Consider the following 12,881-nt stretch of genomic DNA (forward strand, 5'->3'; position numbering starts at 1 on the left):
CGGTGGGAGAGGAACCTGTTATCTGAGTAAGAAACAGAGTGCTTCTCTTCCGAGGAAATGGCTGGCTGGTCCAAAAGCTCTGCTTCTCACTCGCCTACCAGGAGCCCTTCCTACAGAGAAGTCATTGATGATAATGATGCCAGGTGGAGGTTCCTATTTGGATTTCCTATTTCCCAATGGGAAGACGCATTGGCCAAGCCAAAAGCGGTGATCAGTGCACATCTCACCTGGCCTCCTGTGATGTCACCTTGCTCCCCACTCCTAGTGGCACCTGCAAGGTGAGAAGCCACTTGCTCAATACGGCAAAGGAAGACAGGCGGAGGGGCTGGAAGAAAATGTCAACCCTAGCTAAATTCAGCCCCAAGTGAACCATTCCTGCTTACGTTTTGGGGAAAGAAGGGAAGTTGAATACCTTAGGCAGAGTTCACCTAAGTCTGAGAGGTTCAAGTACAGATTTAATTAAAGTGCATTTCAGTATCTTTTTACAAAAAATAAAATCTATTGAAAATTTTCAAGGGTGTTTCCTAAACATCCTTTTCTCTTAAGCTTTTGAGACTTCGCATGAGATGGAGGAAAGGTTAACACCATATTTGTTTGAGCTAATGATACATATGGAAAATAGAACGTCTAGGGAGACAAGCCTACATCTCGGCAAACGTATTAATTAAATTATTGAGTCTATCTATATCCATAGTGGAGAGAAAAGGATCTGTTCCCTCATATGTCTTAGGAAAAAGAGATTTTTTTTATCATGTGCCTTTAAAGTTAGTAGTTGATATGGACACCTGAGGAGTTCATGGGTTTCTGTGACCTTTTACTATGGACCTGTTTCCAGTCAATTCATGTTTTCCTCACAGCCAGACAGCTGTTTATTACCGTGTCTTCCCGCATTCTCTACAATATTTTCTACTGAGACCTCAAGCAGCTTGTTAGTGGGAAGTAAATATTGATTTGGCATCCTGTCAATGCAGAAAGAATGAAAAAATTTCCACCAGAGGCCCCTCAAACATTTTCCTATCGACATTTTCTGGGCAGAGTGGAAGGCTGCATAGAGGATGACAAGGCTGAGACTAGTTGAAATCCCTGAGGGGTCCATTGAGACTGCCGCTGTGACCTGTGTGATACTTTTTCTTCTCTTTCAAGTCTTTTTTTTTTAATACACACACAAGTCTACTGGGATGCTCCCCTCTTGTAAGTGATCAAGGGCAGCTTATTGGCAGGTGAGAGCCCTGCTTTTCTAGTCACAGCCAGCTTTTGTTTCAAGATGGCTGACAACATAAACTGGGTTTTGAAACTTCTTTCCTGTGTAGTATATTTATCCTCCCAGTTCTGCTAAAGTGTCTCCCTAATCCAGGGAGAAACTGTCCTACAAAGAGAAGAGTCTGTTTATGACAGATGTGCCGCAGTATTTATTGCACAAATGTCGTAAAATGCACATGCGATTTCTCTTCAGAAAGTGAAAAGGGGGGTGTTTAAAACGGTTTGGGAGATTTGTGGAAATAGCTTTCAATCTGTGCACCCAGTTAAAAGCAGCAAACCCTGGCTAAGTGTAACTGTCATCGATGTTTGCCATTATCAGTGCTAAGTAGGCTTCTATCATAGGCAGGATCTGAAACTGGCTTCAACCTGTAGTTAAGCAGGGACTCCAGTTAACAGTAATGCTGACGTAACACAATTTCTGGGGGAGACAAAAGAGGCAAGGTGGTAGCCTCAAAAACTCTTAACCATAGTTAAAAGGTCTTCAGAACTACGCCTCTGCCAGTCTATACAATAGAAAGATCAAATACAAAAAAATTGTTTTCTGTATCCTCCTTTTGAACTTCTCACCTGGCCATTAGTGCATAACTTAGGTAGGCAAAGTTTTAGGTTTCGGGCTGGAATCCACGTATTTTGGAAAGGCAGGATCTTTCCTTAATCCGGTGGGACTTCATGTCATTTATAGCACAATGCTATTTCTTTGGAAGCAAGCCCCATTGAGTTCAGAGCTTACTCCCACCTAAGTGTGTTGAGAATTGCAGCCTTTGGAGATGATTCAGATCATACTGCTGCTCATTTCTCACCACCACCAAGTGGGAAGCACTTGGAACTCAGTTGCTGAAGAAAAGAAGCGGCTTCCAACTCCAACTTTGGGCTCCAAAAGTTGACTGTAGATTTACAATGGCCCTTGTTCTATCTTTTTGCCATGGCTTCCCAGCATGTGTAGAAATAGCAGAACGAACATAACGTTTGTTCCTCAAGCATGCCAGTGGACATGTGATGAGCACAATTGTAATACGTGGAAGCACTGACGATGGAAGAAAATGGAAGGCAGCCCTCAATCACAACAAAAGTTCACAAGCCTAAGCCAGATAGCTGCCTTTTTGGCATATACCTGGGAAAGAGAGGGTAGTATCATATGTTGCAGGTGCAAATGGGAGATATTGAATACCCCTTCTCTCAGCGGACCAGTACCGCAGGCACCCATCCAGTTTTGTGGAACACGAAGGACAGCACATCCTGCAGACAAGGCCAGGCTGACATGAAAACTCCTGCCCGTTCTGTGGAGGCCAATAAGCCTGGAAAAGTTAGAGCCCTCTTGTGTCATTTGCATTTCCCATCCAAGATGTTTACGTCCGTTTTGTGATCTGCTGGGCCACCTCCCCCCCCACTTCCTCCCCACCCCCTCGCAGAATGTCTTGCAGCAAAGTACATGAGATCACTTAATACCGAAGTTTGATATAGTGTCTTCTTGTGCCATTGAGCCTGGCCTCTAGAACATAATTGCCCAACAGTATTGATTTAATTGCCTAGGTTTATTTGTGGACTCCTAATTATTGACTGGAGGTAAATTTAATGGAGAAACCTTTATGAACACAGGGAAACTGCTGCTGTTGCTGTTATACATAAATGAACAGCATCACATCCCTTTGGATCATTTTTCAAGCTAATTTTATTCCACTGTGACAGTATGATAACATTTAAAATGTCATAGACGTTTTATTTTTATTGCTGACATGCACCGTTTTAGTACTACATTAGAATTTGGGAGGGAGCAGTTTCATGGTGAGCACTGGTTGTTCTTTATTGTCATTTAAAGATTCCCCCAGAGAGGAGTCGTAAACCGGGGCACACCTCGTAGATGTTGCATCTCCACCTGTGTTTCCTGTATTGCTGATACCTAGAGGGGACGGGATCTTTTCTGCCTAAGGAAATCATCAATAATGTTGCTGATTAACAAATATAATATCTCTGGGCAGTTGCTGAACAAATATATCTGCATAAAGTGACCTCCCCACCCACCCCCGGCCCATATGAGTGAGATTACAGTTAGAGTGGAGAGAAAGCTTCCAGCGAGCTCTTGTTTCACCTAATGGGCTATTAGAGTCTTTTTACGGAGCAATCCTATCCTCGCATTACCCGTGTTGGGGGTGCAGGGGCGACATATGCTAGCAGAATGGCCACCATGTTTCGCCCAGGAGAGGAGAGGAAGCATGGACCTTCATATGAGGTCAAGGAAATGCAACCGGAACATAGGACGGTGGAATAAACACAACAGAGGCACCCACAATGTCCCTGGATACATTGCCATGAGCCTTCAATCAAGGACTCTGTCGGCATCAGCGCATGCCATCCATGCATTGGGACACGCACATGCCTCTTATCTCCATGCGCATTGAATGCAGGATGACATCGCAACATCCTCAGCCCCAGTGGCTTAGCCAACAACAGCACTTCTACTGCCATTCCCTTGGCTGGCTTCACGTTCCACTGGCATATCTGGAGTGTCACGGCAATGGTGCTTCTTACTTTCCACCAGTGCAGCAGGGCTTCTGCAGAATCCTATAGCCTCCTACTGGACCTTCAGTAAGGACTGCGCCTTTTGTCACCAAAGTATCTATGGATCACTTACAATGCCTTTGGTCCTCCTGATGTTGGTGAACTGCAAACCTCATCATCCTTGCCACTGGTCCGGCTCACCGGTGCTGATGGGAGTTGGCCTTCAGCAACATCTGGCTGGAGAAAAGTTCTGCATTCCTGGTTTAATGGCTTTCTGCCCTGCTCTTCTGTTGAAAAGTCTCCAAGAGCAGCTTACCTACAGTCAAAAGAAGCCTTCCAAAAAGGCTTATGAACTGAAGGATATGATGCTAAAGGAAAATAGGAAGAGGGAGGAAAAGCAAACTGGAACCAATTCTTAAAGTTACATCGTTTTTATAATTTCAAGCTGGAATGGAAACACGTATCCATGTAGTTCAGAAAGCCTTGGGGAAGGGGGAAAAAAATGAATGGGTCCCTCCAGTGCATAACATTTCTTAAAGCACAGGGAATGCAGAGTAATCAGTGACCTCCCATGGCACAGATGCACACAGAGTTTATGGAGAAAGACTTGGTTAGGAGATCTATTACGTGGCATACCTACGTATATACAATATCCAACGTACATTTCTCCAGTTATCCATAATCAAAGTAACCCTTTATATAGTCTCACTTCTGTCCTTTAAAAAGTGAAAATATGTGTTTGTAAATCCTTGTTCTCAAAGAGACGCTTTGGGGGCGGCAGGGTGTGTGTGTGTAATATAGCACTGTGTGCTGAGGATGAGAACCTAATGAAAGAACCCGGCTTCTATTTAAACCATTGATATTTGCAAGGCTGACTTGTAAATAAATATTTGGGTTTGGCAATATAATCCCTGGCTGAGATGCAGGAGCCAGGACACAGCAGCCAAATCACAGATGGTCCACTGCTTAAGCCCTTTCCCCTTCCTTCATCACTGCAGAACTTACCTTGCAGCAGAAGCTAAAGGTCACCTGTTAAAGGGCTGACCAATATTCTTGCTTTGCCTAAAATGCCGTCACTCTAATTAAGAGGCTCTTTGTGTGTGTTAAGAGGACCAAATGTCAACCCTTGCTTCTGCCAAGTCAGAGGCAGGGTGGAGGCAAAGTGAGGCAGGACAGATCTATGGCAAGAATTGGGGGGGGGGTGTTTCTACAATCAAGTGGTATATACATTTTACGAAAATACATACATATCAGTAATGCCCATAGTCACCCTGATGCTTAGCACAAACATGGCGGCACTCCCTGTGTGGCTCTTTCCTTTCTGTTCACTGTTTCCCCCTGCCTTGCAGGCAGAAGGATAACAAATGGGAAATCCATAGCATGGTGCAGTGTCTTATCAGACGCCAAACATTGCTGGATCTTTAAAGACCACTTCATATGAATCTTCTGTTTTTCTTTCTTTGCTTACTGTAATCTATGACCGTTGGAAATGGGTCATATGAGTCTTTTTATCATGTACCAAACCTGCCATTTTTCTTTCTACCATCAATGCTTAATTTAATCAAAACAGATCATAAGATCAAAGATTGGGAGGGGACAGTTAAATTAAAAATTGCCCCCTAGTTGTACCTTAGTTGTAGCTGCCCTTTGAGCTGTTTCACGGGACTTCCCTGTCCCTGGAGACATTTGCTAGCAGAGTTACTTCTCTGATGTCTGCCTCCTCTCTCACGAGGCCTTGCTCTCTTGAAACCCTCAGAGAGCAAAGCTTCTAGTATCCTTACATTAAAGGCAGCTGAAATCTATACAATAGGCGGCTCGTGAAGAATCGGTATCACCCAGCACACAACGCAACCCCTGTTCCCTCCAAAGCGATCACAAACTTTGCAAAACTGTTTTCTGTTGCTTGGGGTTGTCTTTTCAATAAGGTAATATGAGCTCTGCAGTGATGTGGCTTATGAAAAGCAACTGAACGTTGCAGCACACAAAATTAGCTGAATAAACAGGTTGCAGTGTTAGGCACAAGGTCTCCCAGTGGAGTTATGCATACCATCTCGACGGACCCTGTCAGGCCATGCAACTGTATGGGAAAGGAATATTTCCTTTCGGGTTAAGAACTTAATTTGTTCTGGAGGTCCGTTCTTAACCTGAAACTGTTCTTAACCTGAGGTACCACTTTAGCTAATGGGGCCTCCCGCTGTCGCCGCACGATTTTTGTTCTCACCCTGAAGCAAAGTTCTTAACCTGAGGTACTATTTCTGGGTTAGCGGAGTCTATAACCAGAAGCGTCTATAACCTGAAGCGTCTGTAACCTGAGGTACCACTGTACTGACTTAAAATTTTAATTCAAATGGGAAACTCTGAAAACTATTCTTTGCCAAAGCTAGCGGAGTCTAAATCAACCTGTCCTGCATCAAATTAATCTGTCAGACATCTTAAAGTGGGCAAACTGCAGGGGAAGTGGGGGCAGCAAAGGACCAGAGTGAGAGGCCTAATCTTTACATTCTGTCACCTCAACCAAAGAAGTGTGTGTTTGCTTATGGTAGGTGGAGAGGGTGAATATATATATACAGTCGTACCTTGGATTCTGAACGCCTTGTGAGTCGAACGTTTTGACTCCGCTGCAAACCCGGAAGTGAGTGTTCTGGTTTGTGAACGTTCTTTGGAACCCAAACGTCGGACGGTGCTTCTACGGCTTCCGATTGGCTGCAGGAACATTGGCTGCATCTTATCAAATTTGTCACTCCCTGCCACAGGAATACACATTTTTATTCCTTCATTGTAAATGCCCTGGGTAGAGACCAGGCCTAAGTCATAAAATATATGAACTCTGGGCCCACCAACATTCAGCCTGGTCCTTCCATTCAAACAGCTGTTTAAGAGCCATATCTCTTTGATTTATGCAACCTGAATTGGTGGCTCTTGCCTTCCGTGCCCCATATCTTAGATGGCAAGCTTGCAGGCAGGATAATCTGTAACTCTTGTCAATTAAAAAATCATATATGCAGGTAGGGTGATGTTTGGAGGCTGCTAGGCCACTGACTGATTGGGGTTCCACCAGAAGCACTGTGGGGGACCCCTAATATTCGTCAACCCCAGCTGTCAATCAACTTGCACCTGAGCTGGTTGGCCATTGGATACATGCCCAGTGCCCACACCAAACACATTTGGCCCTAATCAATAAAGTTATGGCCTGGTTTTTATTCATGGCCTGCTTCCCCTACACTATGCATACGAAGCAGGCATGCCAACTCTAGGGGGCCAAAGGCACCTTGGCCCCCTCAATATTTGTTTGAAGGGGCCAGGCCCCCACAATCTCCAGGTGCCCCCGTGTATGTTGTGTGTGTGTGATGTGACATGCACAATGCAGGATCATTGGCTGGCTCCTCCAGCCTCCTGAGCCGTTCCCAAGGCATGCGGGTCATACACGTGATGTCACACATACTGGAAACCCCGCCCCCCCAATCTTGGGGGCAACCTGGTGCCTCTGATACTGAGCTAAAAGGGCTTGTACTATGACTCAGTATAATGTAGCTTCCTATGAGAGAGAGTAAACATCTGGGCCCCATTGATAGGATTCTGTAGGGTGAGCTCTTTTTGTTCAGGAATTATGAACACACAGAGGAAATCTGTATATTTACTAACCCATTAATAAAAATCTGGCAGGCCTCCACTGAAGATGAAGACTGCAAAGATGCAGTGCGGAATGTATGTCTATAAAGAGAGCCAGATAAGAACATGGACACATTCCCAGAAGCTGATAAATGTGCAAGACATCTGCAACATTTCAAGCTCTCTTATCCTTGATTGCACTGAATGATTAAGATAGAAACACCTCCTTAAAAATCATTTTACAGTGACAAAGGAGCCTTAGAATGTAGTGAACAGCAGGTAAAATATAGAATGATATGAGCCCAAGACAGTGGTAAAGTAATCCATTCATCTAAAGGGGAGTGTTATTAGGAAAAAATAAAGATGCCTCAAAAGCAAATGTGGTCTGGGGTTTGAGACAGGTTTGAGAAACTTTGAAGAATGGAAAGGTTGGCGGTTACCCTATACATAACTACATGAAGAGGGGGAAAGCATAATGTAGGGAAATGATATTTACAAAGTCACATGTGAACTGCATTGCATGATTCCCACTGGCTCAGTGTTCTTTGGCACAAGAAACCTTAACGCCAGTGTATGAATTGCACATATGTTGATGTGTTTTTCTCTGTATTAATTTATTTTTCTCATCTGTGATGGTTTGAGTTAGTCATTTGCTTATGTCCCCACATACAACTTTTTCTTGTTCTTAATTCATCTATGAATACTTAACTGGAGGTCTTAAACCCCCCATTGTGGGAATACCTCTGCATCTATAGGGATTTCTAAGCAAACCCCTTTGCCAACCTAGCCTATTTTGTTGAGGTTAGCAATCTTCGGGTACCATGAGTTGGTTCCACAGGTGCAAGCAGAAGCCTTCATCTGCAAATGAAAAGACTATCTCTGACTTAGCACAAAACCTTTGTGAAAAAGAAGTGAAATTCAGTGGAGTGCTTCTGTTAGCACAAGACATTGTGAAATATTTTCCGCAGCGTCTGCTGGTACAAAGTGTTGCACAAGGATTTGCAAAACATCTCAAGAAGATGCTTGTACTAAATCTGTGTTGAGTGAAGTCTTCTGCTAGTGCTTCTGTTTGTTGAACAGTACTAACTGCTGAGTGTTATCTGTCGACCAAACCCAACCTTCTCAACAGAATGACTTAATATGCTTGATATGTCCATCTGTCATTACATATTTGCTAGTTACCGTTTCTAGCTTTTACCAGAAACCTGGCCCACTTTGTTGAGGTTTATAGCCTTTGGGGCCAGAAAAGGTTGCATCCCCAGAAGTCCTTCTGCAACTGAAAGGCTTTTTCCAGACTTAGCACCAGATTTCACACCTGTTGCGTGGGGAAATCTCTTTCTTCCTTCTCAACATCATAGTGAGCTCACAGAATTGGTGTAGATTTAGATGCTCACAAGCAACCCATTCACATGGTTTAATCTGGCCCCTGTGGCAGTTTATCTCCTGAGGCAAAAATCCTAAAAATACCTCAGGAACTTCAATCCTAAAAAAAAGATCAACAACTTTGGGGTAAAATCCTCAAAAAAGCTCAACAACTTCAATCCTAAAAAAGGTTAACAATTTCGGCTGGCCCTTTGGTTTGGCCCTCATGGCCCTTCACTTCATCAGATCTGGCCCTCTTTGAAAAAAGTTTGGACACCACTGCTCTAAGGACACAAAGACTACTGAGTTGCCATGTGACGAAGGCTTTCTTGAGAATTACAGCCATCCTGCGAATAATGTCGTTTTTCTAACTTTGACCGTAAAGTATAAATAAAGTCAGTGCAAGCTTGTCCTGTGCCCACCCCAAAGTTTCCTTTATGCTTACGTTTCCCAATAGAATCCTGATCTGTGAAGGGATTCCCCCCCCCCCCGCATTTAGTCCCCAAAGTTTCACTGGATGCCTCTGAAAGCATTTGCCTCCAGCCTGAGGAGCTGTATTGATAGCTGCCTCTCTCCCTCTCCTGAGAGCAGTCAGCATGCAGTGCTGCGTCTACTTATAAGTGCCCCAGAGATGACTGTAACCTCATATTGATCAGCTGATTGAAGATAAATGACAGAGCTGCTGGTATTGCAGATTACATCATTAACATGGTCAGTAAACCATGAATTGTTCAATAAGGCGTTTATCTTTTTTCATTTTATTCTGCTCTTTTATCATTTTTATGATAAGGAACAGTTACACACACTAATCAGGAGGATCCGTTTTAGGAGAGAACGGACGTGGGCAAGTGTGCCAGTGTCAGAACTAAGTGAAATCTAATGGCTTCAGAACACTTAGTAAATGTTTTTTAGCTGAAGAAAAATATAGGCTTCGCTGATCATTTTTCTTACTCTGCTTCTCTTTCAGTTTCCTTTTGCTTCGTATTTAATGGATGCAGTGCTGGAAAAACTAAATGAGCAGAAAAAACTGGCGGAAGAATACAGTTCTCTTGTGAAACAAATGACCTAGGTGTTGCTGAACAGAATCTTGAAAGAGAGAAAGGGGACTCTTCCCCCTCCTGTTTTCGGTTTTGCACTTTGACTCCACTCCCGATTTTGGCTCATACTAACGACCAGTTCACAATCTGTCGCAGCAGGTACATTTGCTGCATTCACAAAAAAGTACAGCAAATATGAAAAGGAAAGATACCCACCAATGTAGACATAGCAAACGTACCTGTTCTCATTAAGTGTGAAGCAGCCATTGGCAACCTTGCCGTCAATGAGTCTTCTAAGTAAACAGGCGTAAGATTTGGCTGTAGATCTCCCTTCTTGTTTGCTAGCCACCTTCTACACAAACACATTTCTAAGCATTAGCTGCAGAGCCATTTGACACTGGTTATGCTCCCAAGTCCAATGGAAATAGTGTAAGCATTTTGCAGAGAGATTGCCTTCAAGCAATTAAAAACTAAATTTATTTTGCCAGTAGGAAGTCTGGATAAAGCAAGATGCAGTTGCAGAGGTTGTCTTAAGAGCAGTTCCCAGCAAACATGCCTGGAGTTGTAGTCCAAAAATGGTAGAGGCTGCATTACATAACCAGCATTGCTAAGCACAATCCATTAGGAACTTGACCAACTTCTTTTCTTGCACAGCTCCTGATCATTTGAATGGTGTGTGCACAGGAAACCCCCTAGGCAACTGTGCCATACATTCAGAAAAGCAGGAGTGCAAATTTTAATATAATTCATTAAAACTGAAGTGAGTGTCCTTTGAAAACCCTCGATTATGACTAACCTAATAGACAGCTTCTAAATTCTCTTTTTATGTGAAACAACAACAAAAAGAATACAAGGCATGGTTAATGAAGCATTTTTAGGGACCATTCAGCAAACATGTGCTTCCTATTGTTTGTTCGTTTTGTTTTTTTACTGTGAAAGAGTGCATTAAGTGTGCAGTGTATTTAATTGTATTTAAGAAACATTTTGTTTGAATAAATGATTTTGAGTTGAACTTTTTATCTAGGAAATCCCTGAAAAATTATGTTTCTCTTCGTTTCTCCGTCCCTCTGTCTCTCTCACACACATAGCTGTAGTAACGTTTTGTAATAATAGAACTATCAGTAATATGCTTGAAAATAGAGGTGCATTGATGAACACGTATTGACCTTACACCTTTAGGACAGGGATAGCAAATGTGGGACCCTCCATATGGTTTGAGCTACAACTTGTAGCTCCCTGACCACTGGCCATTCTGGCTGGGGCATCTCACCACATTGGCGACCCCTGATTTAGGGGATTACAACTGTGGACAGGTGCTTAAAAGGGTCTCTTAGTTATATGGGAGCTGTTTCCCATTGAATCAGGAGAGCACATGGCATGAAATAAATTCCATGTTAGAGACCCATGCCATCAATAGCACACCCGTGGCTGGGTCAAGAAAAAATGCCTCCCACACAACTACAATAATATTTAAAGACCCGTTCGATTATTTCCTAAAGAAGATGATCCCTTTAGAACAAAGGTACATTCTTAGAGCACAGACAAAATATTCAGCTACTGGTAAATTGCTTCTGTGTGAACAAGATTCTGAAGACTGCTTGACAACTTGTTCTAGTCTTCCATATATTTTCTTTTAAAATGCCTTTGAAGATATGCTCAAGGAAATGAAACAGTGGTGTGCCTTATTGGTTGGTTGGTCAGTGGAAGTTCCAGGTTTAACACTTGGTATTTTCTTCAAGGAGTTTGGCACGGAAGAATGGGGCCACCCATTCAATTATTTAATTAGAACAACATCAGAACACTTATAAACAGCTGCATACGCGATTCTATTTCTACAGATGAATTTTATTGTCTGGTTTAAAAAGAGAGACTGAATTTTGTAACCATGAATGCTGTTCAGCACTGCATAATTTTTTTGGATCTTATTTGTTGTGGCATAGAAAATTGAGCAGACATATGCTTTGAGTGCTTAAGCTTATCTGAAGTTAACCCTGTAAGCCACGAAGCCTGAACTGATGTGAAATACCTGCACACCCTTCAGACGGTTTAATGTGTTATCACACCTGCTATTTAATTAAGTTTATTCAGTAAAAAGAGTATAAGAATAGCATGGTGGGAAATTCTCTGATCATACCCAATCACAACTTTCCCATAAAGCTAGAACTAGTACAAACATCTAGCTACACTTGCTTGTAAAAATAAATAAATCAACATTTCCTCACCCCAACCCACCACTTTTCACATTTCCGGTTGTCTCCAATATTTTTGTTGAACGGCTGAAATAACTGGAGCAAGCTGCATTTTTACAGGTACTTTGTGCATCGCCTCTCATTATTTCCACACCTGAATGATGGCCTCACCTAGAATGCAGACCAATCCTCTGATTTACTTTCCTCCCCTTCCTCCTCATTGCTTATAATTTTTTCCCAATTGATCCTGTTTTCGGATTGATTCTAGGCTCCTCCACAAAGTGCGGGAAAATATTGTCTTTGGATTATTATAAATTCTGGACCAAAAAAGTTTGCTTCCCTCCTGACATACTTTGAAAAAGTATGGAGAGAAAAAGACCCACCGAGAGATGCAGGATGAACAGCTGTAACCCCCCCAACCCCTTCTATAAAGGAGGACTGTAAATCTGCTGTTGGGTCTAAGAGCTGAGCTGCATGTTCAGTAAAATCTTGTTACACTGAAGTGGGAGATTGCATATCTGAATCCTGCGCATAGATTCCAGCTGGCACACTGGAAACAAATAATTGGCCTAGGCTTTTCCATGAGCTGGTAAGCAGTCTGAAACAGGCACACCACATAATTTAGCTGAACATGTAGACCAGCCGTTAGAAGGATTACAATCATAGATCTAAAACTCTAGAACGGTGCCACCCCAACTTTTTCTTACCCCGTGAACTACTTGAAAATTGCTAAGGGTCTTGGTGAGCCATTTAACGGTTTTTCTGCCAGTTGTAGAAAGTGCAATGCACTGTAAAGGTAAAGGGACCCCTGACCATTAGGTCCAGTCGTGGCCGACTCTGGGGTTGCGCCGCTCATCTCGCTTTATTGTCCGAGGGAGCCGACGTACAGCTTCCGGGTCATGTGGCCAGCATGACTGAGCTGCATCTG

The 12,881-nt window shown here is 43.0% G+C and overlaps 1 protein-coding gene across 8 annotated transcripts in view; it reads left to right on the forward strand.

The window, feature by feature from the left end:
* Positions 1-12,881, forward strand: part of LOC128405330 (endophilin-A1) — a 277,258-nt gene that overhangs the window by 157,938 nt on the left and 106,439 nt on the right. The window contains exons 26-27 of one of the 8 annotated variants that reach the window (XR_008328267.1): positions 7,420-7,644; positions 9,695-9,774. The exons of 6 other annotated variants lie outside the window; for them this stretch is intronic. Coding sequence is in view for 1 of the 2 variants with exons in the window: in XM_053371862.1 (XP_053227837.1) it covers positions 9,695-9,796 (102 nt within the window). In the remaining variant the exon portion in view is untranslated. Of the gene's footprint in view, positions 1-7,419; positions 7,645-9,694; positions 10,782-12,881 lie in introns of those variants that run through there. One more of the 8 variants, XM_053371862.1, reaches the window with a different exon arrangement.

The sequence above is a fragment of the Podarcis raffonei genome, chromosome 17, assembly GCF_027172205.1.
Source record: "Podarcis raffonei isolate rPodRaf1 chromosome 17, rPodRaf1.pri, whole genome shotgun sequence".
In the NCBI taxonomy this organism is placed as follows: domain Eukaryota; kingdom Metazoa; phylum Chordata; class Lepidosauria; order Squamata; family Lacertidae; genus Podarcis; species Podarcis raffonei.